General features: G+C 43.5%; 1 protein-coding gene across 2 annotated transcripts in view; it reads left to right on the top strand.

The window, feature by feature from the left end:
• LOC144128603 (cell adhesion molecule Dscam1-like) overlaps positions 1–27,015 on the top strand; it is a 239,036-nt gene that overhangs the window by 183,880 nt on the left and 28,141 nt on the right. For both annotated transcript variants that reach the window (XR_013313807.1, XM_077662134.1), the window contains exons 8-16: positions 3,007–3,438; positions 3,925–4,086; positions 7,051–7,350; positions 8,437–8,556; positions 15,929–16,108; positions 16,756–16,903; positions 17,793–17,941; positions 22,081–22,212; positions 26,316–26,474. Coding sequence is in view for 1 of the 2 variants with exons in the window: in XM_077662134.1 (XP_077518260.1) it covers positions 3,007–3,438; positions 3,925–4,086; positions 7,051–7,350; positions 8,437–8,556; positions 15,929–16,108; positions 16,756–16,903; positions 17,793–17,941; positions 22,081–22,212; positions 26,316–26,474 (1,782 nt within the window). In the remaining variant the exon portion in view is untranslated. The remainder of the gene's footprint in view (positions 1–3,006; positions 3,439–3,924; positions 4,087–7,050; positions 7,351–8,436; positions 8,557–15,928; positions 16,109–16,755; positions 16,904–17,792; positions 17,942–22,080; positions 22,213–26,315; positions 26,475–27,015) is intronic.

Here is a 27,015-nt window from a genome sequence, read left to right as displayed (position 1 = left end):
GTTGTAGCGACCACGGAATGGTAAGGTCTAGAATTAGCTTAAACTTGAAGAGGGAACGGAAGAAGCTAGTGAAGAGGAAGACCATTAACGAGTTAGCCGTAAGAGGGAAAGCACAGGAGTTTAGGATAGCGCTGCAAAATCGATATTCGGCTTTAACTGAGGAAGATGATCTTGATCTTCATTCCATGCACGATAATCTGACATCAATAATTCCGGAGTGCGCAGTAGAAGTAGGCGGTAGGACAGTTCGAAAGGATACCGGGAAGCTATCTCCGGTGACGAAAGATCTGATTAAGAAGTGCCAAAACATGAGGGCATCTAACCCTACCGATAGAATAGAACTAACGGAGATATCAAAGTTAATAAATAAGCGCAAGGTAGCCGACATAAGGAAGTTTAATATGGAGAGAATCGAGCATGCTATAAAGAACGGAGGTAGTCTAAAAACAGTGAAGAGGAAACTAGGCATAGGTAAAAACCAGATGTATGCATTAAGAGACAAGCAGGACAATGTCATTAACAATATGGATAAGATAGTTAACGTAGCCGAAGAGTTATACACAGACCTGTACAGTAGCCAATGTAATCAGAGCGCTAATGAGAACGACAGCAGTGCACAGCAATGCGTCATCCCGCCAGTAACGAAAGATGATGTAAAGAAAGCCTTAGAAGCAATGAAAAGGGGAAAAGCAGTTGGGTAAGATCAGGTAACAGCAGATCTGTTGAAGGATGGAAGGGACATCGTGCTTGAAAAACTAGCCACCCTGTATACGCAATGCCTTATGACCTCGACTGTACCAGAAGCTTAGAAGAATGCAAACATTATCTTAATTCATAAGAAGGGAGACGACAAGGACTTGAAAAATTACAGGCCGATCAGCTTACTATCCGTTGCCTACAAAGTATTTACTAAGGTAATCGCTAATAGAGTCAGGGCAACGTTAGACTTTAATCAACCAAATGATCAGGCAGGCTTTCGTAAAGGATATTCCACAATAGATCACATTCACACTATCAATCAGGTGATAGAGAAATGCGCAGAATATAACCAACCTCTATATATAGCGTTCATTGATTTTCGAGAAAGCATTCGACTCAGTTAAACCTCAGCAGTCATACAGGCATTGCGTAATCAGGGGGTAGAAGAGCCTTATGTCCAAATACTGGAAGATATATATAGCAACTGCACAGCTACTATAGTCCTCCATAAAGTCAGCAATAAAATTCCAATAAGGAAGGGCATCAGGCAAGGAGACACGATCTCGCCAATGCTGTTCACCGCATGTTTACAGGAGGTATTTCGAGGCCTGAATTGGGAACAGTTGGGAATAAGAATAAATGGAGAATACCTAAATAATCTGCGATTTGCTGATGACATTGCCTTGCTTAGTCACTCAGGAGGTTAACTGCAAATCATGATCAATGAGTTAGACAGGCAGAGCAGATCGATGGGTCTAAAAATTAACATGCAGAAAACCAAGGTAATGTTCAACAGCCTAGCAAGGGAACAACAGTTTACAATTGGCAGCGAGCGCCTAAAAATAGTGACGGAATACGTCTACTTAGGGCAGGTAGTGACAGCTGATCCGGATTATGAGAGGGAGATAACTAGAAGGATAAGAATGGGGTGGAGCGCATATGGCAAATTCTCGCAGATCATGAGTGGCAGTTTACCTATTTCCCTCAAGAGGAAAGTGTACAACAGCATAATCTTACCGGTACTCACCTACGGCGCAGAAACGTGGAGGCTAACGAAAAGAGTTCAGCTTAAGTTAAGGACAACGCAGCGAGCCATGGAAAGAAAAATGATAGGTGTAACGTTAAGAGATCGGAAGCGGGCAGAGTGGGTGAGGGAACAAACACGGGTTAATGGCATCCTAATCGAAATCAAGAGAAAGAAATGGGCTTGGGCAGGGCATGTAATGCGAAGGCAAGATAACCGCTGGTCCTTAAGGGTAACGGAGTGGATTCCAAGAGAAAGTAAGCGTAGCTGGGGGCGGCAGAAAGTTAGGTGGGCGGATGAGATTAAGAAGTTTGCAGGCAAAGGGTGGATGCAGCTGGCAAAGGATAGGGTTAATTGGAGAGACATGGGAGAGGCCTTTGCCCTGCAGTGGGTGTAGTAAGGCTGATGAGGATGATGATGTTGATGATGAAACTGGAGTGAACGTAGTGTTTTTTTGGTCAATATATATCGCAATTACCTTGCTGATTTCAGGAATTTCAGTTCAGTGGTTTCACAGAAAATATAGATGTTTTGCCGTTTACTTAATTTATTTGTTTATAATTGCTGTTTTGCTGAAGCTTTTTTCAGCAAAACAACTTGTGGTTGTGCTAGAGTTAAGTTAGATTTCCGCTATGTTCTTTCAAAAATTATGATGATGTAGAGTGACCAGCGAGAGGACGCGCTAGAGGAATAGTAAGTTTTTGACCATGAGTTTTGAACGTTTTCGTCATATATTTCCTTTAAAGTACTTGCCCAGGTGCGTTCTTGGCAAGTGCGTTTCTTGCGTAACTGTCTAAATACTATTAGCGAGCTCTGCTTTAGTTTAGCGCTCCAGTGTGTTCCTAGCGAGATGCTTGCGTTGGCAGAGAGAAAAACATTCCATGCTTTTGAAGCACGGACAGACTCAAGTTCGAGTAGATGGCTATGAAAATGAGTAAGCGTCATCAGTACTAACACTGTTGGTTGGTTTCAAGGCACAAATACTTTTGCTTCAGAATTCCCGAAAAACCTTGATCCGACATGGGAGAATAAAGACCAAGACGAAAAAGACACACGCACCAGAAGAACGAGCGCTCGTCCTTGTTGTACGTGTTGATAGTTGGATTGCTCATTTATTCAGTTTTTCTTCTTTTTTTCTTCGAGCTAATATAAATTGTGGCAAAACTTCTAAAAAGCTGTTGGGTAACTACTCATATATAGGCTAACAAGCACAATTTATGGACCGCAAAGAATATTACCTAATCTACTGTGCACTTTTCTGTTGCTATATTTTGAATTTTCAGACCAAGCACCAAAATTGAAGTCAACTTTCGAAGAGACCACTGTGAGACCTGGGAAAGCGGTATCTCTACGCTGCGTTGCCTCTGGAGACCCCCCACCGCGAATCACGTGGATGCTGGATGGGGCGTGGCCTCTCGACTCTCGTCACGGTCGCGTCCGAGTCCGAGCGAATGGTCCAGACGCCGGCACTGGTGGTAGTGCAGCCGAGGTTACCAGTACGCTGTCCATTTCTTCGACGGAGGTACAAGACGGTGGCTCGTACTCGTGCGAGGCGTCCAACTATGCTGGAGCGGCGTCGCACTCGGCTCGCATCAATGTGTACGGCTCGGTGTTTGTACGGTCTCTGGGCAACCTGTCGGCGCTGGCCGGGGGTACGTTCTCGGTCCAGTGCCCGTTCGGCGGCTATCCATTCGGGCACGTCTACTGGGAGAAAGGTCAGTGCGAGCTGACAGTTCTGTGTGCCCCATTCTTTTAGCGCGTTAGATATTTAAGGTAGTAAATACTAAGCCTAACTGTTTTTTTTTCAGTGCATATGTTTTCGTCAGATCCATATGCGGAGTTTTTGTTTTTAGCCTCAGTAGAAGTGGCATCTTTACACTGCAGTGTTTTGGTCGGTGTTTGGGGCTCAAGCAAGATATGGATTTTTGGCTGCAAATTAAACCGAACGATCACCGGAGCGGTCTTTGAGGAAACTAAGAAACTGATTATATATATATATATATATATATATATATATATATATATATATATATATATATATATATATATATATATATATATATATATATATATATATATATATATATGCATGCGTAGAAAGGATTAATAACATATAATTGATTAAATAGTAAAATCAGTGGCGTGTATGATGAAACACCTTGAACCTTATATATTTTTTGTCTTTTCGCAAAACAACCAAGATGGCCGGAGGCTTCCCCTGAACCAGCGCCAGTCTGTGTTTCCCAACGGCACCCTGCAGATTCAGGGCACTGACCGGGAACACGATCAGGGACAGTATACATGCACGGTACATGGACCGGACTCCCAGGTGGTTCATCGAACACTGACCCTGCACGTACGCAGTGAGTCGCCTTGTATATTAACTTTCACTAATATATTGCAGTTTATTATTTAAAGGGACACAGCGAATGCATCAGCCACCCCAATTTGTACTGTTTTCTTTGTTGCATTGCTTTGCAGTGACAAAGCTTTCCAAAAGTTAGAGAATTATTGGGTAAAACACAGTTATTACGGTGGTGTATGCATTGATGTCCTGAATGTGGCGCTGCCTGGTAGGTACAGTTCTCAGCACAAACTTATGAGCTGACTTAACATGGCAGCATTTATGAGTCCGACTCTCTTGCAATAATCAGCCCCACGAACACTCAACGCCTGGCTGAACCTCGGCTCTGCGCGGAAGAATGCTGGATTCTAGAGTGTAGCGTCTTTTGAGAACAAAAATATTTGACCGCCTGGATGGTTACAGCAGCAGTAATCCAGAATCGACAAGATATGATATACAAAGGAAGTAGTAAAGGCCTAAAGCATGGCTGAGCTGGTATATATGGTAAGTTTGTTGCTGTTCTTATGGTATATCCGGAATAAGGAATGAACAAAATTATACCATGACCTACGTACTAATCTGTAATAATTGTCCTGCCAACAAAAAATGCAGACGCAAAGATATTTTGTGCAATCATTGTTGCCTACAGCTTAAACTGTGCTGAATATTTTAACGCAGTGTATGAGTGTCTTTAGTGTTCTGCTACTGTCCTGGAGATTGCGCGTACACCTTAACCACAACAGCCGAATTTAGATGGGAACAGAATGCGAAAAACACCCATGTTAAAAAATTTCGATGCATCTAAGTAAGCCGTGGTGATCGAAGTGAAACCATGGTGAATGGCTACTGCAATGCATGATTATGTTTCGAATCTATTTCTATTTTTGTTTTTATTCTAGTTACTCGTATTCATTCCCAACATAACTTGTCTCGAGCCAAGGGCGACGAAAGTATATGTGGGCAGCATCTCTGCAGCTAATGATAAATGTAGACAAAAATAGAACGCAGTTGAAATGAAACCGTTATTTGAGGCTGGCGCTGTGCTGCAGCGAGCTTCAAAGCCTGCGTGCAGTTCTAAGAGCTGCAAAACTATAAATTCTAAAACCGACAGGAAGCCGTGTTTTTCTATTTTCAGATCATTATGCAATACTGTGAACTCCCTTAAACTGCAGGACACGTGGCAATGCTCTCCAAGGAAATTATCCGTATTCATTGCAGTAGCCTGCTGGAAGTAATCATTAGTATCTTTGGACTTGTTGTTTTAGCGCTGTTAGTGTTTTGGAGCCACAAATTGCAGCGTTTTGAGATGATTCGCCCTGCAAGTGTTCAGCGAAGTGGTCTGGAAAAATTTCTTCATACTGCGTATCTCGGGCAACACAAAATTGAAACTCACCCTCTTTCACCACCGTTTCACAGGGATTGGAAGCTCTTTGACCTATCAGTATGCAAAGATGAGAAAGGCATTTAAGGGCGTCACCATAATCGTAACCCGACAAGGCAGCAGGAAGAATCAATAATTAATGAAGAGCAAAAAAAGATAGCTGGAGGCGGATTTCAATCGTGGAAAGTGCTCCCGTAATGATCACGTTAGTTACGGTGTGGGGGCGTTTTGTCGATAAACGCCCCAAGGATAGATTGCACTTCTACGCACTGAGCAGGAATTTTCAGCCCCGAGCAGTGCCGGAATTCTTGACAAAATTTTTTCTGGGGAAAAGTTTAGCGACGGTTACCATAGCAACGAAAATTCAACCGGATATCAAATTAGGAGAGCCATTTATGCTTTGACATTTATTAATCTTGGCCATAAAATATACACGGTAAAGATCAACCCTCGCTCTGAGGTGCTGAAATTGCAAACGTAGCGTTCTAGTGATCATAGGCTGTAAAAAGGGCACACGGAATCAGTTGTCTTGTATAGATGCATTAAAACGGTTTATGGTTTATAGGGCTTAACGTCCAAAAGCGGATAAGACTGTGAGGGAGGCCGTAGCGAAGGGCTCCGGAAATCTCGATCATCTGGGGTTATTTAACGTGCACTGACATCGCACAGAACACGAGCCTCTAGAATTTCGCATCCATCGAAATTCGACCGCCGCGGCCGGGGTCGAGCCCGCATCTTTCGGTAAATGCGTTAAAAAAAATTGTGGTCATTTATATTTTGTTGTGCACACTGCAAAAAAGAATCGAAAATTGTGTAAACGTTGGAAAAAGTTACTTGAATCACCCATAGCTGTCTATGATCTGAATTTCGGGTGGAGCTCGCGGTTGTGTTACTCGCAACTCTGCCTTGTTTTCAGCCATGTTTTGCGCAAAGTTTTATTCAGCGTGCTCGCTTTTCAAGTGGTTTGTATATAGTACGAAAAGTTCGCTGGCCTTAGAAACAAGTGTTCCCAATAATGTTTTTATTTTTCTTTGCATTTTGCGACCTCGCTATGTGCTGGAGCTGAATGGTAGCCCCATATTTTATTGTAAAAAAGCGGCTGAAGCAAGACAGGAACACTTGAAGTAGACATATCTCTTTTGTATTTGTACTGCGAAGCTTAACTTCTGCCTTATAAAATCTCGGAAACATGAAAGACAAGGAAGTTTTGTTCCATCGAATGGACGTCGTACTGACCACAGGAATGGTATACGCTGTTAAACGTTTACCGTCCTGAGGCAGCGTGCAAGTCGCCTAGGAGTCACGCCATAGAGTGGAGCTAATCATTTATTTTTGTCCGCCTGTGGCTCTGGTAGACAACAGAGCATTGCAACACAGAAGGAAAGAAGCGAGACGGACGAGCTCAGTTTCTTCCTTTGTCTGTTCCATCACCTTGTTGTCTACCATGAATTTATATCGTCCTGCCCAACTTTCTTCGCTCATCAACTCTAACCTACACTGATATCGCACAGCACAAGACCGCACTGACATTTGCCCCCCGCACAGCGCGCTCTCGTTTGAAACTGAAATTTGTATTGAACGGTCTCGTCTTTCCTCTTGCAGGTGGGCCGCAGATAACACCGTTCAACTTTCAAGCAAACCTGCACGAAGGCGTGCGCGCAGGCCTGACATGCCTGGTGCATGCTGGTGACCCTCCGATTCGCATCGAGTGGCTGCGTGACGGAAAGCCACTAGTGCCCGGCGCGTACCCTCTACCCGACGTCTCCATCCTGTCGGCCGAGGGCGGCTTCGTCTCGACGCTCACACTGCAGCGCCTTTCGTCGCGTCAGAACGGAAATTACACGTGCAGAGCCACCAACCAATATGCGTCTGCCGAACACTCTGCGGAGCTCCTCGTCAAAGGTTTGTGCTGCCACAAATAAATGCTTTGGAGAGTAAATAGCAGCACATATGGATTGCACTGGCTTTCGTGTGTTCGGCGAAATAAGCATTGTTCTTCCTGAAGCTGAACATTTTCGTGTGCTTTACTTCAATTATTTACTCTACCTGAACATTAATCATTGCTATGCTTCCGCTATAACAAATAAAGCGCTGCCCAAAACCAAAAACAAAATAAAATTTGTGGTTAGCACTTTCGAAGCCGGAATTAATGAGTTTTAAAAGATATAACTGGTATTATTACCCACCGAAGGATCCAGCGGCAATGCGTAAAGGGGCTTTTCCCCGGTGTTCACGTTAATCTTTCATTTCCTCTAAGAAAGTGCGAGGAGATATTTTTTGCGGCGCATATTCAATTATCTAGGCCAATAGGAGCACCAATCAACACAGAAAACGAGTTCTGAAGCAAAATAAAAACAGATTCGAAGACTAGAAAAAATCATGAGAAATCTTTTTTGTGACTTATTCTAGAACGTAGCAATGCGCAAAGCAAAACATTGCATAACATAGGCTTGCTGTAACTAACCGGCTCACTGCACTTACCTTTCTCGTGAGCCTATTGATGGGGGCCTTTTGAATAATGCCTTCACATAGACTCCGACGTTGACCTTCTTCGCCGCTTTGGTTGGATGCTAAGACCAGAAATATCTTGAAGGATCCTAGGAACTGCGAGAACAGCCAGATCGACTGAAACATGGACATGCGATAACACTATCGTGCTCATTTTTTAACCTGGCTTGGTTTCAATATTGACGGAAATGTAATTCTACAGGAAGCACAGGAGGTATCTGGCGAATTTTATATCCCGGTATGGTAGCGAGGCTACATTTTCTCACGGCACTCAACACTCAAAAAGTTTTAGAGATGACCTACGGCGCACAACTTTATCTCTCATGCCCTTATTTTATGTGTTAAGAAAATGAACCTGAAGGCAGCCATTTTATAAACACGTTTACCTTACCGAAGGCGGCACTTCGCTTCGTAAGAAGCTGAACAACGATGTTTAACGCTGGAAAAGTAAAAAGCTGCATATTTTTTTCTGGTGTCTAGTGCCTCCTTCGTGGACCTTGGAACCCAATGACACGACAGCCGTGTCTGGGCGCTCGGTGTACGTCGACTGCCAGGCTAGTGGTGTTCCCCAGCCCCACATCAGATGGAAGAGCGCCGCAGGTAATAAGAAGTGTCCATTGCACGTTTACTTTCCAGGCATTCTAGGCATAGAGAGGTCCTTCCGAACATGGCTGCTGTTGGCTACCTCCTGTTACCCTGGTGGCTGCACTCGAAAACTCCACAAATTCATCAAACAGTTTATTAAACATGTATTCAAGGGAGCGTGTGCTAATGTTCACGCGACGAGAAAAAGTCCGTGGACGTGTCAGTGCAACTGGGTATGCTTCTACCTGCGTGGATGGATTCGTGTACAAATAATGCCTTGCAAGGACCTTCCTCAAAAGAGTCCGTACGTTGATTCTGAACATTTCGAAACAAACGATTGCACATCGACGGTAATTAATCATAGGACTTCCTGGCTAGAGGATTCAGCGTAAGCATGTGTGGCCCTTCACTTCCGTAGATTCAATACACCTGAGCGGAGAAAAAAAGAACAGCACGCCATGATTTAGAAAGATCCAGCTGGCAGGCTAGTGGACTAAAAAAAGAGCAGCACAAAAGAAAGAGAAAAAATTCTATTTGAGGACAGCCTAAGACCTACTGAAAAAGATCGGTTGCTCCGCTATGACCCGTTGGTCATCTGCCGAGCCCGAGTGAATCCAAGTAGCCAAGGAAGGATTTGGAAGGGGAAGAGAAAGAAGGGGAGGTACTGGCAGTGTTTATTCATTATCATTGTCACAATCATAATTATCATCGTCATCATCATCATCATCCTTACTGCGCCCACCCTATTCCTGCAAACTTTTTAATCTCATCCGCCCACCTTAACTTCTGCCGCCCCCTGCTACACTTACTTTCCCTTGGAAACCTCTCAGTTGCCCTTAAAGAGCAGCAGCTATCTTGCCTTACGATTACATGCCCTGCCGAAGCCTATTTCTTCGTCTTGATTTCGACTAGGATGTCATTAAACTTCGTTTGTTCTCTCACCCACTCAACAAGTTTCCGGGCTCTTAACGTTATACCTATCGTTTTCCTTTCCGTAGCTCGCTGCGTGTCTTTAAGCTGAACCCTTTTCGTTGGCCTCCATGTTTCTGCCCCGTAGGTGAGTACCTATAAGGGCTGCTGTATACTTTTCCCTTGAAGAATAATAGCAAACTGCCATTCATGAGCTTAGAGGACCTGCCATTTGCGCTCCACCCCACTCTTTATTCTTCTTGTTATTTCCCTCTAATGACCAGGATAAGAGGCCACTACCTATCTAAAGCTGAAGTATTCCCATGCCATTTGCAGCACTTCGCTACCAATTGTGAACTGCTGTTCCCTCGCGAGACTGTTGAACATTACTTTCGTTTTTTGCATCCTCTGCCTGTCTAACTCATTGATCATGCATTGTAGCTCATCTCCTGAGTGATGAGTCACTCAGCAAGGCAATTTCATCAGCGAATCGCAAATTACTTACGCATTCTTCATTTACTCTTATCCACAACTGTTCCTAATCCAGGCCTCGGAATACCTCCTGCAAAGAGGCGGTGAATAGCATTGTCGAGATCGTGTCGCCCTGTCTGACACCCTTTTTTATTGAATTTTTTTTACTGGTGGCTGTATGAAGGACTGTGGTAAGTCTGAAGCCGCTGTAGATATCTTCCCGTATTTTCATGTAAGACTCTTGTACACCCTGATTGCACAGTGCCTGCATGACTGCTGAGGTTTGCACTGAGTTAAATGCTTTCTCGCAGTCAATATACACTATATATAGGGGTTTATTAATTGAAGTCTAACGTTGTCTTGATTCTATTTGCGATTACCTTACTAAATACATTGCAGGCAACGGACAGTAAGCTGATAAATATGTGATTTTGCAAGTCCTTGACATCTCCTTTCTCATGAATTAAGAGAATGATAGCATACTTCCAAGCTTCTAGTACGATCTAGGTCATAAGACATTTCGTATAGAGGATGGCTAGTTTTTCTGGCACGATCTTCCCTCCGTCTTCAAGATATCTGCAGTTGCCTGGTCCTCACCAGCTGCTTTCCGCTTTTGCATTATTCCTAACGCTTTCCTTACTTCCTCTTTCGTTACTGGTGGGATGTCCCATTTTGGGTTCGCTACTGCCTCTCTCATTAGCGATCTGAATACATTGGCTACTGTACAGGTAGCTGTAGAACACTTCAGCTACTTTAAGCGTCTATATATATTGCTAATGGCATTGCCCTCTTTTTCTCTTAGCGCATTCATCTGGTTTTTACCTATGCCTAGTTTCCTCTTCACAGGCTACCTCTGTTCTCTAGAGAATGCTCGATTTTCTCCATATTACTCTTCCTTACGCAGGCTGCCATGTGCTTATTTATTAACTTATTTTTTGTTATACGCGTACCGTATGTGTTCTGTCTCTGCCCTGATCTGCAGACAGTTCGGACAGTGAGCTGTGTTACGACATCTGAGGTTGTAAAACATTAGTAGTCCGAGGAGAGTGTTAATTTGAACTTGGCAAAGAACATGTTCTGGTTCCGAGGAGAATGACGGGTGAATTCCGGTAAAAATATTTTGTTTTCCTTGGTGTTCTTACAGCGCCTTGCTATTTGCACTTTGTATGTTGCGACGTCTTCCAGTGACGTTGGAATGAACCATGGCATCAAGTGCGTCCTAAAGTTAATTTCATGGGCACGTTGATTAATCAGCTCATTTCCCTTGACAACAGCATAGGCAGGCAGCCAGAGGAGACTGATTGTTATGGTCGTATTGCTGTTACAGAATTACATTAGAATGTGTGGTAAATTGGTTTCCAGTCGTGGTAACAACAGAAGAGCTGTCATCGCCTTGTTTGTATTCTTTTTGTGTTGTTCTTCTTAATATTAATTTCCAGCATCATCTCCTAAATATTCTTTCACACAGTATTGCCTCAGCGCTATGCGTTGATTCCTGTGATGAAGCTATTGTGTGAGTAGGAGGTTTCAAAATTAATACGATGCATTCAGCCGATGCTTTGTCACCTGGTTGTAGCTGGCTTATAAGATTTACTAAGATTCTCTAAGATTTTTCATGCCTGTTTTACCCAGTTTCAGCAGCTTTACATGCTTATACCAAGGATACCCTAAAAAAATATTTTTTTTCATATATGTTAGTCATAGACTGAAAGGAATAGCCCCTTCTACCCCAGCATGAAGATAATTATATTCTGTAATATATTTCAACATTTCTGAGGAAGGCACTCTGCTTTACACAAAAATGAGTATTAAAAACCATCCGCTGTGGTGGACAAGCGTTTATGGGGCTGGGCTGCAGACCCGCAAGAAGCGGGTCCGATCCCGGCCGCGGCGGCGGCATATCGATGGAGGCTAAATGCCTGAGACCCGTGTACTGTGTGATATCATTGCACGTTAAACAACCCTAGGTGGTCGAAAATATCCGGAGCCCTCCGCTACACCAAACCCTTATCTTAAGTCGCGTAGGGACGTTTACCCCCCTCTCTCTCAAAAAGAGGACCTACAAATAAATACCACTCAGTATAAGCACATATGGCGCGACATGAGATCAAACATTATTTACTTAATCTTTTCCGTAAGGGCTGGACCGAAGTAATTAATTTGCATATTGAATAAAAGTTAATTTACAGGCTTCTAACAAATATAATAATAATGAGAGTCCACCTGAATTTCTAACTAATATTTCCCGTATTTTCAAAACTGTCAGCGCCTCACATATTGAGTAATCACCAAAACATAAACATGTAAATAGATTTGGGCAAGCCGGCAGCAAGGCTGTTTTGTATTATTAGAAAGCTTTTTTTATATATTCGTTCGTATTGAGAGCTCCGAGCGCGAGTAAACACTGCTCTGCGCCTCATTACGCCTTGGTTTACGCAATGGATGCACAAACTGCCGAAATAGTGTTGATACCTCGCTGGCGTCCCCTATTCATCTGTCTCTATGACGTTCCGATCATCGTTCTCGCTGAACTACAGCAAGTAAACATATCTGCCGGGAACAAGATTACATTGAGAGATGCCTGCTTCAGCTCAAGGAAATTACTGCAAGCACTTTCCGGCCACACAGCGCGTTATTCGATTCCGCGGTGCTATCCTCGTCGCTTACGCGCAATCGCTCCCTCCGGCCGAACGCATGTTACTCCGAATCTATATCGAGACGGTTGGTACGGGTTCGCTGAGGCGTTCATCACACGAAGAACGCAATCACTCTCTTCCTCTCTCCCTCTCGTACCTTTCCACCTCTCCTCTACTTCCTGTCATCCCGCATGCCGATGTTTCAGCGGATGCGGAGCGCATCCAAGCGCGTGGGAGCAAGGCAGTCTGTGTCTGGCATCTCAATCTCGCCGTTGCCGCCTCGGGTTTCTCCCTCGCTGCCTCGTGGACGATACGGAGGCATTCGACGAGATTACCCTGAAAGCGCTACTTTGTGTACAACTACGCAAGTTTGGCGAGGAACCTGTCCCCCCTCGAACTTAACCTAATTTCGAGTTTATAAGTAATTCGTCAGACTTCGACATTCGAGCCGACGCTGCGCTTAGCCCGGGAAAGCCTCTTAGCTTCCGAGAGCGGCAGTAAAGCGCGAACTCTTAATGAGATTCAGCGCATACTTATTCTCAGTGGGCGCTGCATCTTACTGTTCCCTACCACTACGAGCTAGCTTTGTGTGTGTTCGTGTGGCGTCTGCGAGTGCATGATCTCTTCGATCGGAAGTTTGTGTGCCATAGACGGGTGCGGCCGTAATGTTAGGAATGTTGAAGTGTAAGCAGCTTGATGTGGTGGATTGATATCTGCCTCATGAAGTGCTTGGTGGCACTAATATTGCAACGTGGCACGCGTGCAGTGCATAAAACCGTAACAATAAAATAAAGATTTCGTATGTTTAACTGGAAAAAATAAAATGCGTGTTCATTCTTAATTACGATTTTTTATTCAGTATTTTGACCTTTACAGTTTATTTTCGTTTGATGATTTTAGCTTTGATACTCGAGCTTTAACTGTGATGTCTGATTAATAAATAGTGCAATAGATATTCATCGTGTGCCGTAATGCGTAGGGATATTTATGGTTTTCGCAGATCTATGTATTTAGAATTTCTAGAATATTTCTTCCTACAACAGTTTACAGACTTAATGAAATTTGTGAGAATCAGTACTTACCAAGCTGCTGTGTTCATTTTAGTTAAAATTTGGCGGCACTTGTATGCTCTTCGATGGACTAATTGCTGACACCGACTGCTCTGCAGAAGGTTCCACTGCTTGTATGTTTTGTGAGCCGTCATTCCGCTTCTCAAACCGCGTTTGTGTTAGCAAAAAAAAAAAATTGTGCGCAGTGCGTTTCAGTAAAGTGCGGCCGACAACTACCGACACCGTTATGTCTGTCTGCCAAGTGTGCGCGTCGCTGGGCGCGCTTCTCGTTCTAGAATGTGACATCTTAAGGCTCCTGCTTTCTGATAAGGGCTCAGGATCGCCCTCAATGTTGTAACATTTATTCGAGGTTTCTGGCAACCTTTCAAACTATATCCTGTCCTTAGTTCGCTCCTTGTCGTAGCCACTAGTGGGCAGTATGGTCTGTAGTTTAGGGGGGTTTAACGTCTCAAAGAGACTCAGGCTATGAGAGGCGCCGTAGTGAAGGGCTCCGGAAATTTCGACCACCTGGGGTTCTTTAACGTGCACTGACATCGCACAGTACACGGGCCTCTAGAATTTCGCCTGCATCGAAATTCGACCACCGAGCCCGGGATCGAACCCGCGTCTTTCGGGCCAGCAGCCGAGCCCCATTTCCAGTCAGCCACTGCGGCGGCGCTGGGTAGTATATTATAGACAATGAATACCCTCCTTCCTTATAAAATACAACAGTATGGAATTCTTGCATACTGGTAATGGCTGGTATTTTCCGGCGGTAGACAAAAAAGACGAAGAAGGAACTCACCGCAAATGGTAAAAGAACAGGAATAACAGGGGCGCTACAGAAAAGTTTGGGGTGCTGTATTAATAATTGCTAGCAAAATTGAAAATTCATTTTTTTTTCGTACTCATGACAAAAATGTGCGTGCACTATATTGGTTTATCGATCTCATTTAGTTTGGTGAAAGCGCGTTTTCTTTCAAAAATAGGTTAAAAATAAGCCGCGTACCAATGTACGCTCACAAGCTTGACGAAAAAAGAACAACGTGTAGCTCATGAACGGATCTATAAATAGCTTCTCGAAGGAGGCTAGCAATAGTCTAAATAAAGAATTATCGGCACGTGCACCAGCAAGCCATCATATAAAGAAAAAGGAAACAACATATAATTTCACAAAATGGAAGGCTTGTTCGCCGCACCGCGGACGAGCAGCAGGTGCCCATTTTATCCCAGTTCTCACGACCGATCATTCGAGTTAAGAACGCGCCCACTAGCTGAAAGCTCACTGTTGGAGGAGCTCGGCTTGGCTCTTTTACCTCATTTCTTCTTTTCTCTATGCAGAACTTTATGAAAAAAGGAAAAATGGCAAGGAGAAACTAGAGCCTGTATTTTAAGCGATTCATTTACTCGCTCATGTTTTGCCTCCTACCGCTTAGCGACGATTGCTAGTCCGCAAGAACAACCAAAGCTATAGATAGAAAAATAGGAGGAGAGAAAGACAGGGATGTTAACCAACCAACGCTATACTCTTGTACAAACGAGTGGGAAAACGTACAGCAATTATACAAAACAACCTATCTGCAAAACCGTCGTCAAGAAATGCCTCCGCAGCATCAAAGGGCAATTTTAATGGTGTGGTCGTAGGGCCTGTTTAATTTTTTTTACTTGCCAGAATCTTACACTTACGTCAGTTGTTTTTCACCAATGAACAGCAGCATTAGGCTACACGCTAGGGATGCTACCAGGTTGGCCAGTAAGTACGTTCGGTGTTGTTTCTCTGCTGATGCTAACAAAACTATTTCTGGATGCACTGAAGAAGCAGCATGGCGTAGAAGTAGTGTCTGCGTCGACGAAGGGATAAGTAAAAACCTCAAAGAAATCTCAGTGTGCTGCGTCAAGCAGTAGGAAACTTGCCTGCAGGTCTTGAAGCTCAGTGGTCAGTGCGATGGAAGACAGCTTGGAGGTACAGCCGCCCACACACCTGTCCAGATCTCTGGAACAGCGCACCGGGCAGAACACTTGCGTCATTTAAGAGTGACTTAGTGGTTCGAAACACTATGTTATCGCGCCTGAAGATTCAATAGTATGGTGCTTGGTTCCTGATGTATTTCAGACCTATATCGGGCCTGAATGCAGCACTGATTGTCATAAATGCAAAACAGATCACGTCACTCGAGTGCTTTATACAGGTGTTTGGATGACTGTAGGTGGCAGGAGGTGCATTAAGATAAAAATACGCACTAAACAGGAGCTTGTCTTTTTACTGCACTTCCCGAATGAGCACTGTTTCGTACTTGATCTGCAATGTCGGTTCTTGCCCAGAGCCAGGAAGCTCAGCATCTCAGTTCCGCACCATCATCAGCAACTCTCACATCCACATTCTGGTCAACGGGACGCTCAGCATACGCAGCGTGGAACCTGGCGACGCTGGACTCTACCTCTGCGAGGCCTCGAATGGCGTCGGATCCGGAATCAGCCGCGTGCTGCAGCTCACTGTGCGGAGTAAGTTGTCCCCGAAAATGCCGTAAAAGGCGCAGCTACATGTCCGATAGTAGAATGCGCTAGTTTAGATTAGGAATTTCTGACGGAGACGAAGATAGTTCTCCCATTCTGATGTATTCGCACTCACCAGCCTTCAGCTAAGAAGGCTGGTCCGACCCAGTTCTGTAGGAAACCACGCTTCGCGTAGTGACTGGCCAGAAGACAGCCAAGAGGAAAATATCTGCGTTACTGTTATAAAAGCATAAAATGTACCATTTTTCATGGTGGCAATAATCAAATCTGATATAAATCAAACTTTGCAGATACCCTGACATAATTCGTCCAACCAAAGCCCAAACATCGAAAAGACCAAGGTCAATGGAAAACAAAGAAGGTACCTGGTTGGGTAGCCATTTTTGTGTGTGCTTTCTGATGTTTGCCGTCTTGTTCAATGCTGTCTCGTTCGTCTCTTATCGCCATATTAAGCAGTGCCAGCCAAAGCATACACGCACCATCCCTTTCGCTAAAAAAAAAGAAAGGGAATGTGATGATTACATATCAATGATGCTGATGGCCCATGTAGCGGCATCCCTGTAGTTATCGCATTATTTCTCTTGTGGACGTCCCTCTTCAGCAGCCGAAATTTTTCATTCCTCTTTAACTGCTAGGTGCTCCTCGATTCGCCGGGAAATACACCACGGTCCCTGTAAGGAGAGGCGAGAGCACCGAAGTGACCTGTCCAGCTCAAGGCGACCCACCCATTCGTTTCCACTGGCTGAAGAACAACCTTCCGCTCAATGTGCTGAAGGAGCACAGGTGAGGATGACTCAAGATTGACCACTTACAAGAATCCTCCTGCGACCTAAGCACTTTTGAGCGTAAGCGCTCGTCTAGAAGCCCGAGTTCAATAAATATTGCGTCTAGAAAAGGACCCTCAGATCTAAGCAGCTGAGTAATGAATTACAAATTATTTTTTATACTTAACTCTTCCCCTTTAAAACCAATGTGCTGAGAGAAACTAATTGTTGCAGGCGGATAATATTTGAGCGACATACATAAAAGTGGTAATATAAGCCTCATACTCAGGTTTGTTATTGCCCGTTGTTCCAAATGTGGTCTTTAAAGAAAAATAAAATTCTTAGAATGTTTTGTTTTTCCACTTGGTAAATCAAGGTAAGATAAAAGAGGAACTGTGCCGCGTTATCTTCGTTATCTCCGTTAGCACACGCCATGGAAGACAGTGTGCCTATTATACTTCGAGCAAGATTAGCCCACTTTCCGAAGGACGATGCAGACTAGCCTATATCTAAACTGTTCAGCCATACGGAGTTCTCTCTACAGATGTTACAAAGCTCAGGAAAGCCTGTTGGACTTTCCAGATTAAATATTACAAAAAATTGGCCAATCTGGCGGACTGAACAGAGGCTTCGCCGGAGCGAGTAGCTTGGCTTCTGTCAGAGTAGAAAAGCAACTGCGAAAACACCGTAGCCGTGTTGCCATTACAGCCATATTGACATTCATCACAATTTGCTCTCGCTGGGTGCTTCCAGCCTATAGTAGTAGGCAAGGATAAAACTGCAAATTCCGTGTTTCCACAGTATACCTAATTCAGTTATTCTCAAGGAAATTTGACAACGAGTTAGTCAACGCCCTTACTTATAGGTTTTGCTTACTTCGGTCTCTGTTTCTTTCTTCTTTCGCGCAGGTACTCCAGGGTTGAGGATAGAAGCGGTGACGTCACTGTTTCGAAGATAACTATCCAGCAAGCCGAACGATCGGACAATGCAGTGTTCACTTGTCAAGCTGCGAACGAGTTTGGCGAAGACTCGACGAGCATTCAGCTAACGGTTCAAGGTAAACTAATAAACCCGTCTATACTCACAAAAGTTGTGTTTACTATAGCTGGCCACCAATGCTAATGCACTTGGAAGAACACGTATGATGCAAGAGATAGGGCTGAAGATATGTACAGAGCTTGTGAACTGAATCCAGGTAGCTGACTTTTTTTCAACACGTCAGGGCGTTGTAATATTTCTTTACACGATGGAGAAATAAAGATTTGCTGCTCTAACGTATCGCTAATATGACGAAATCATGAATACTATTTTTCAAGAAGCTGCACATCCGTCGAGAAAAATGAACAATGAAACCGAGCAGCAGAGGAAGAGAGCACCACTCCAAATAATATTTAATTCGCGAATAGACTCTGTTCAGTAGAGACATTTAAATAGAATCGATTTTTTTTCTCTTAAAATAACACCTTGTTCACAACTATTGCAGGGATAAAAAGAAATGTGACATTAATTTTTCTACCAATCGGCAATGAAAAAATTGGCGGTGGTTTAGCTCTGGTTAAACCTGGAGTGACGCGATAGCTACAGCTGACTGAGTGGAACTTGGTCACGTGACCAACCACGTGACGAACCATGTGGTCCGCGCCGCCGGCAGCTGCTCCGCACCACGTGACAAACCACATGACAGCGTGGCGGCGCCGCCACGCTGAAGGCTCGAAAGGCTACCGTAATGTGGCTCTCGCTACAATTTTCGGCAGGTAATTACCATCGATAGGCAAGCATATTCCTATGCTCGGCTCAGCAATTAGACTTGGTATCCGGTTTTGCAAGTGAATCCTTGTTTTCTTTAGTGACATAATCACACCAAACGAGTGCGGCCGAACTCCTCTCGATCATTACGTTGCTCTAAACAATATTAAAAAGTTTCTGTTTTACATCTATGTGATATCTTAGGAAAAGTTGATTTTTGCACTGATTCCTTCTTGGAAGTAAACTTACTGGTCTGTGTTTCAGCACAACACAAAAATTTAAAAGCCCAATTTTACAACCCTCGTTCGATTGTTGCAGGAACCCTCACGTAGTACAATGAACGTTCTTTTGTTTCACAATTCTTAATACAGCATTTTGCTATCACAATTTTCTAGGTATATTGGTCTCCTCCGCTCTGTTTTCTTGTTTTCTGCGAATACGAGAAGGAAGAAAATGAAAATTTTAAGAACTTCATCACAAAACCTCGTTCTTTCTTTTGAGTTTTGTGTCAGAGAAGTGCTTGAGAATGTCTGAGAGCCAAAAAATTTCTTAAAAACATTGCCCTTAGCATGTTTTTGGTAGGAGTAAGAGAAGTAGCCTTCCGCTCCTGGATGGTGCTATTGTGAATATACATGCAGGATTACCCTCAGAGTGGCCTGCAACTCTGAGGCTAATCCTGCATGTACATTCACGTTTTGCTGCACTCTTTTAAGGCAACTGTTGGGTAAAACAGAGTGTATAACAGGAACAAAAATCAAGATCTGTGGTAGACCGTCTCTCACTAGAAATATAGCACAAACTGTGTAACTTGCGCGGATTCAGAACGACTCATCTCCTTAATATCAGAATGTATAAGGAAAGGTGTTAGATTTTTAAATGTCCTAGAAAGTGATGAGAGAAATATGTACAAAAAAGCACAAAGACGAAGCGCTGCGAAGGAAGGCAGACATATTTTATTTGCGCTTACGATAATATCAGCGGCAGTAAGCAGTAGTCCACGCACTTTCTTTACCTCTTAAAGCGTCATAGAGAGCAACATACGTAAAATGAACGCGCCACCGTTCCCGCGGATGACACAAGCTTAAGAGTTAAACAGTTGAAGGCTTTCTCGTGTCGTACCTTTTTGTACAGAGAATTCAATGTGAGAAAAAAAAAACTGTTCACAGAAGCTGATGCTAAGGTGCTTTAACTTTTCGAGCGTAATGATTAACGCCTTATCTGCTCCCTATTTGTTGTATGATTACAGCACATTTTACGAAAGTGCAAAAAAGATATTCCTCTTCTGATAAGTGCTGTCGCGCGGCGAATAAATACGGCTGCGCTGCTGTGTTTGACGCCACACATGTGCAGATTTATTCCAGTAATGCCAAGGAACAAATATTCTGCAGGAGGTTCGAGTATAAAAGCTTTGTTCCTGCGAATTGCAGAGACAGGTAGAGCTCTTTCCCTAATCCACCGCAGGTATGTAGAAAGAAATAGCAAGGATCCACAAAACGCGTGAGGGTGAGCAAAGTGTGCATCAGGAAAGCTTTCCCGGAAGCTGGACCTAAATAACCAGAAACATACATGTGATCGCATTTTCTTAAGTTCTTGCACCTTGAAGCAAGCATCCTACCACAGCTTCGAAGACAATATATAAGTCGTTTTATGGTAAGCATGGTGCCAACATAAATTTATGTGCTTTGTAAGTGTTTAGTTGGAGTACAATATTCCATGGAAGGGTCAAAGCTGAATAACTAATGCGCGCTCATCACTCGAAATTAATGAGTTGAGGGGCTGCAATGATATTCCCATCTGTTATAGAAACTAGCTTTTTATGTTTCATGCCTTTGTAATTCATACGCTGGTCTGAGGAATCTCATTTGACCATTCTTATTGTCTTTCTTATAATTGTACAGCTTTTAACTTGGCATGTTTTAACCACATATACTTTTGGTTGTCACTGCTCATTATGTCAGCATTTCCACTTTGAGATGGAATCGGTAAGACACAGTGTTACCGGACCGCAATGCGCCTCTCTGCGTAGGGCCTCTCTCGTTTTAGTTTCATTCAGAACGATCACAGCGCGACAGAAAAACACGTTTCGTAAAACCTGGATGACGCACTAGAAACAAACACAGAGGACTCTGGAATATAGCGGCTTCCATTTAGAATGCGGCGGCACTGCTCTGCAGAATTTGCGCCATTAATCACATTCCGGAAGTTTCGCCGGTCGGAAGTGGCGAAGGGGTGGGGAACGTGACAGACGAGAAGAAAGCGGAAATGCAATGGCTTTTGAATGTAGGGCGAGTGGCGTGGGGACAGGTGACATGAAGGGGACAATTGTCTTTGTACCCGTGCGAGCTCCTAAGAATCGTAAACAGACCGGTTCTTGCGGAAGAAGCTCCAACGGTTCTCTGGTTATGATGACAGTTAATGTTTTGACGTACCAAGAGAAAAAAAAAACAATAAATCGTGAAGCTTTCACAGGTCCTCGCTTCTTGCGCTACTAAAGTAACTGTAATATCAGTTCGTTTTTAAGCTACAAAATACTATCCTGAGCGGAATTAGTCTCATAGTTTACAAGAAATGTTCATTTTCGGCCATCCTCGCTCGTTTTACTTGTTTTTGTTTCGGTTCTAGAGGCTATCCAAATTTTTAATAAAGAAATAAATTTATATTAAATGTATAGATACCGCACTACATAAAAAGAGCATTATTAGAGCACAAATTGTGTGGTAATTATGTGGTACGTGACGAATAAGGACAATTAGTTTATTCTAGAAAATTTTTTGCCCTTTGTGCTTTATAACAACACGCTCAACTTCCAACTATAGCAGATCGCATAAATAATAAATGATGTAAATATTATCATCGGCAAAAATTTGCAAAACAAATTGTTTATGACCAAAAAACCACTTCCTTGGGTCTTTTGAGCTGGAGGATGCAGTTCAGAGCTTCGCGTATCAAAAATGATTGGGCGTGCACAGTTAGCGTAAAGCTGTTGCTTTTTACTAGTTAGGCTATCCTGTGAGTAACGCACTACCTACCACGCCATAACTTGGGAGAGTGGGCTGAATTCAGATGTGTTTGGTTTCAAACCGCATTAAAAGCAAACTTTCGGCTTCTGTCACACATACCCTCAATATGGCCGTCAACCAACTTTGGTCTTCTTATTCTATGGTGGTTCCCTTCTGTTACAGAGCCAGCGACTCAGAGGTGACATGAGTGTCAACTAACGGGTGTGACGTTAGGAGTGCAGCCCGGCATCTCCAATATGAAAATGACTGAAATTATGCACAAACCAAGTGAACTAATAAATAAAAATTCGATACACCCCTTCTCGCCTGCGCGTGCTGTTTGTTTCTTTCTCGTCTTGCCTTTCAATCAGCCATTCCTGTCTAGTTACTTCATTTGGAAACAGTTTAGGATGCGTTCTAAAGCATTATAAACGGCTTCTTCCTTGTCCAGATGTTCCTGATCCTCCAAGCGACGTTGACGTGCGGGAGGTCGGAAGCCGCACAGCACGGGTCACATGGTCCGCTCCATTCACTGGAAACTCTCCCATCACACAGTACGTTCTTCACTGGAAGACGACCGATGGTGAGCTTTAACTCTGTTTCAGTCCCTAATAAGAGCCATTGAGCCAATTTCTGTCCATATTAAATAAAGTTCATCTTTTCCTGCTGAAAAAGGTCATACGAAGACAAGGGTCTAAATGTACACTTTTTGCGGCGGTTATTTCTTGAAGATAACTACCGCATTCGCTTGCATACGAGTAGCGAAATGGTTGCAGATCAGGTTAATTTTTTTTGTGTTTGGAACCAATGCACGATAACTTGTTCAAGATTATGAAATACAAATTGAGTTGACTTTCTCGCGTTTTGTCTCTCTAGCCGCGCAGATTTCACTTCTGAAAGAAAATCGCTGCGCCACTTTCACAACTTCGACCTTCTAGGAGTTTGTTGTAATTTAATTTGCCACTCTTCGCATGTACTTTACCCACGAAAGTATCAGAACGTGACTAAACCTATGTAGTAAAAGCGACACAGCTACAGCAAAATTATTTATTATTTAAACGCTGGTAGCTCGGAATATCTAGACAAGATGCCTCTCCTGAATAGTTGGCTAAATGTTGTCTATTGCTCTTCAGAGGAAACACGTGCCATTTAAGAAACTTTGGTCCAGGTACCTAGGTTTTCAACGAGATACTTTTGCTGCTGTTATTTTTCATCAAGCTGATCGGTTAACGATGCTCTTTCTCTTACAATCACTGCTTTCAAACCGTGTCTCTTGAATACGTACTTGATGCCGGCAATTTTGCATTATTACACTCAACGGCTAACAACAACAATGATTAGGTATGAAAACTCACTAAAGGGATTCCATGAAATTAATGTTATTTGGTTAGTTATCATCTGTAACGTCATATAGTTAAGAAAGCAGGAAAGTAGCATTTTACTGCCGCCAGACAATCTAAAATTACAGGGCTTACTTCGAAACGGAAACCGAGAAAAGGGCCACCGGTGCCTCAGGCGAAGGGAATAAAGAGCATAGCTTCCATGCAATTTCACATCATTGGAAAGAAAATAAGACGCATTAACTCTCCTTAGTGTTCCACTTCCGAATAGTTTTTGAGCATCTTTGGACAGCACAATACGATGATATCTCTCGTAAACTGCTGCATGGGTTTTGCTTTGAAAACTCTTGTGGAAGCAAACTGAAAATGCGCTATTTGAACGAAATATCAGGCTACTGCTGTTGAGCTCGTCGGTCGTCACTCGGTCACGAGCCGCTGAAATGTGAGCGCAGGCTATGTTTACAGGGCATTGTGTCCCTCAATGCTACTTTATAATGCGGTTGCAGATAGCCGCTTTGCCCTTTCTAGTCTGCGTTTGTGCACGGCAATAATATGTGGCTCCGCCGAGCGCTCTGAATTCCTTTGGCGTGTTTAGGGAAGCGCAGCGCCATACATAATAATTCACTCAAGAATGCGAGATATAAGACCCCAAAACAATCGCCTAATGGATATTCTGGTCTATGCGTTTTTGTTGAGCATGCAGCATCAAACTGGCAGCTGAAGTTATATGGATTTCTCAGTTTCAAGGCTTCGTATAGTAGTCTTGAAGTTTCTGGCCGCATCACTTTTACAAAACGGAAATTCCTTCGGCGCTGTGGAACAACAAATATCCGCCGCCCCACAACTTTTTCGCCCGCGTCGCGAAGCGTTGTACATCACTAAGCAGCACTACGTGGCGCATCACGTGACGTTCACTTTGCCTCCTGGGCATCAGTGCTTGCCGCTTTCTTGCTGTTCCAGCCAGGAAAGAGAGAGAATGTCCTCCTTCCTGTGCACCACGGAGCGACATGTATAGATTGGCGTCGCTTCGGGCGCAGAGAAGACACACGCTTTTTCAAAATGATGCGCGACAGCGAAATTTTATTTTTTCCACACCGCTCTTGGTAAACGTGCTTTAGAAGTTTTAAACTCTTATACGACCGGCTACAAATTATCAGCTTCAATCCAGGTGCCTAACCGTATTACTTACGGAGGTATACCAATCAAAAATTTTTTATCGAGCTTCTTAGTAAACATGACTGACATGTTTTCGGATGTCCGCCAACACTGGCATTGCAACGCCGCAAAACTCATCTTGATATATCAAAAAACATATTTTTAGGAATCCTGGTTCATTTGGTCTGATGTCCTGAGTACATAGTTATACGGGGATTCATCCAGAAATTCTCACGACCGATTTTGCCTAGCGAAGGGGACGAGTTGCTGGGTAGGCTCCCTAGAAATGAACGTTTTGGAGAATTGAGCAATTCAAAGAGACCTGCCTCAGTTGTCTCCGAGGCTTTACAGAAGTAGGATCGCACCTGGCGCGAGCAGTTTTTACGTGGCGGCTTCAGTAATCGAAGCGCCGAACGCAAATGAAAAGCGTTTTGCGTTAAAGATTTGCGTTAAACTTCACAAATCGAGCGCTGAGATTCTACAATAATTTTGAATGCATATAGGAACAATGAAAAGTAACAAAAAACACAGGATTTATTTGGCTAAGGAACATTAAAACAGGAATGAGAGGCTTCGCAAAAGAAAAAACTGAATAACCAACATGAGCGGAGAAATTGTGGAATTATTGCTCATCGTCTTCTTTGTCTCGAAGGGTGTGGTCCACGGTGAGTTACTGCTCGCCCAACAAACAGTGAACGCTCAGTTTTACGTGCAACTGCTCTAGCGGGTCAGGTGATGAATGCGTCGCGTCGGAAGAGGGATCGCCGGTATCTGGACTCTGTATCGTGACAGTGCGCCGAGACACAAGTTGCTACGTGTAAGAGCTCAGGCGAAGTAGAACCTATGCGAACGCTCTATCACCCTTCCAATCGCTCAGATTGGGTCTGCCCAGACTTTTTTTCTTCCGTCGGGTGAAGCAAAGCCTGAAAAGCTAAAACTTGGCAACAACAGAAAAAGTTGAAGCGGCTTTCACGCTGTGTTTGAAGGAGACTGCAGTATATGCAAATGATTTATATAGCATATTCAGTCAGAAATGTATACTCTGCTTTAAAACTTATTCTAGGTGGTTTCCGAAGTAGAGGAAGAAAAGCAGAGTAAAGAATGAAAAAGCAAGCAAGAAAAAAACTTTCGCGACTGCGATTGCGGAAAGAAATCTTGTTTAGCTTTTGTCAACCTGAATGAATCAATAAGATTAATAATTTTGTTTTCGTTTGCAAGTATGCATTAAAATGCGTGGAAAATTGACATATATGTACCTAAATGCGTCCATATCCTCTCATGGAATCAAAATTCAAAGCTTTAAGAAGATCTATTGCTGGATCCTCTTTCCGGTTGGCACTTAGTGCCGAAGGCTCTGTCGGCACAACAAATCTAGCTAAGGATGCGGTGCAGCGGTTAAAGTCAGAAACCTTTTAGGTTGTATGAAGAAAAGTTCGGTCCCAGATCTTTCTTCCTTTCTCATGCACTCTGTTGCTATAATTTACATTGATAAGAGAACATGCTTGTTTCGTTTCTGATGGTTTCAATCAGTGCATCAGGGAACCAGAAGAAACATAAAAAAATAATTGGTTTGTGCACTACCCTTGACTACGCATGAGCCGCCTGAGTTTTTCAGTCGGACTGACCTTGGTTCGCTCATGATGAAGGCTGTGCTCGCCTTTGTTGCGTAACTGGCAGTAAGGCCGCGATCTCGATGTCGGCGGGTATGTCTCACTTTGTAGAAGAAATAGCGAAAAAAACTAGTAGAAAATAAAATATAAGAGGAAAATATATGATTGCCAGGAAAGACATTTCTGATTGCGTTGCTATGTGTTTATTCTTTTTGATCATCCTCTGTCGGAGAGATGGCGCAATGGGTTACGAAAAACTAAACAAGAACAATAAAAATTTGAGGCACTGCGCAATGAGTTCATTCGCACTAGGGGCCCCTTCCTCCAGTTTCTGACCGTGGAAAACACGGTGAACATTGAGGTCGACGTTACAACAAGAGCAACTGTCGTTAGGCAGGTCAATCACTGCACAGAAAAACGCAAGATGAAAAGCATTTTGTGCAGGAAAAGTTTTCGTGCGCCTTCTGCAGCGAAATTATTATTTCAGCGTGTGGACACTAAACATTTCGAGTACGCCTTCCTTCCTCCTTTTGCATATTTCACGGTGGTATTTATTTTTGCCACATTCGTATCCCACTCAGGAGTGTGGCAGGACACCCTGACGGTATCGGGCCTCGAGACGAAAGCCACTGTTCGCGGACTGCTGCCTACCACCGCCTACCAGCTGCGGGTTCGAGCGGACAATGTCCTGGGCATCAGTGACTACAGCGGCTCTGTTGAGTTCACTACATCGAAGGAACGTGAGTGTTGTTCATATCATTGAGAAATTCTGGTGATTAAGGAAATACAAGAATTTTTGCCGTTTTAGTTGTTCTAACCAAAGCATAGCCCATTAAGTGTTACACTACCTTAAGTAGATGTCTGCGCTCCCCAGGATCTACCTCTTCGTTCAATTATTTCAAAGTAGTCTATAGTTAAGGAGCTTTTCTCGCGGTGCGAAGAAGCATGTCGTGCGTCTTCCTGAAAAGCACTAAAGCTATTTCTATAAGGCCTTTAACGCGCGGTCGGTGGCAGCCCGAAAAAGCTATTCAGTCGACATCCGCCTTTCACTCTATCTTCCTGTGAAGAGGTCAAGGAACATGCTTTCCTTACTGCCTTTCGGGAAACAAGGAGCAATGCATTTCGCCGTTGATTCTCTCCTCAACAGCTCATACTGTTTTGCCTGGAAGCGAGCAAAAAAGAACTGAGCAGCAATATTTTTAGAGAAGACTAACTAGACTAAGGCCGCATCCATCTGTGTTTTATAGTCATAGGCCGGCAATTTTTACGGCAGTTTGTGTT

This window comes from Amblyomma americanum, chromosome 4 (assembly GCF_052857255.1).
Source record: "Amblyomma americanum isolate KBUSLIRL-KWMA chromosome 4, ASM5285725v1, whole genome shotgun sequence".
NCBI lineage: Eukaryota > Metazoa > Arthropoda > Arachnida > Ixodida > Ixodidae > Amblyomma > Amblyomma americanum.
This window is presented reverse-complemented; position numbering and strand designations above follow the sequence as displayed.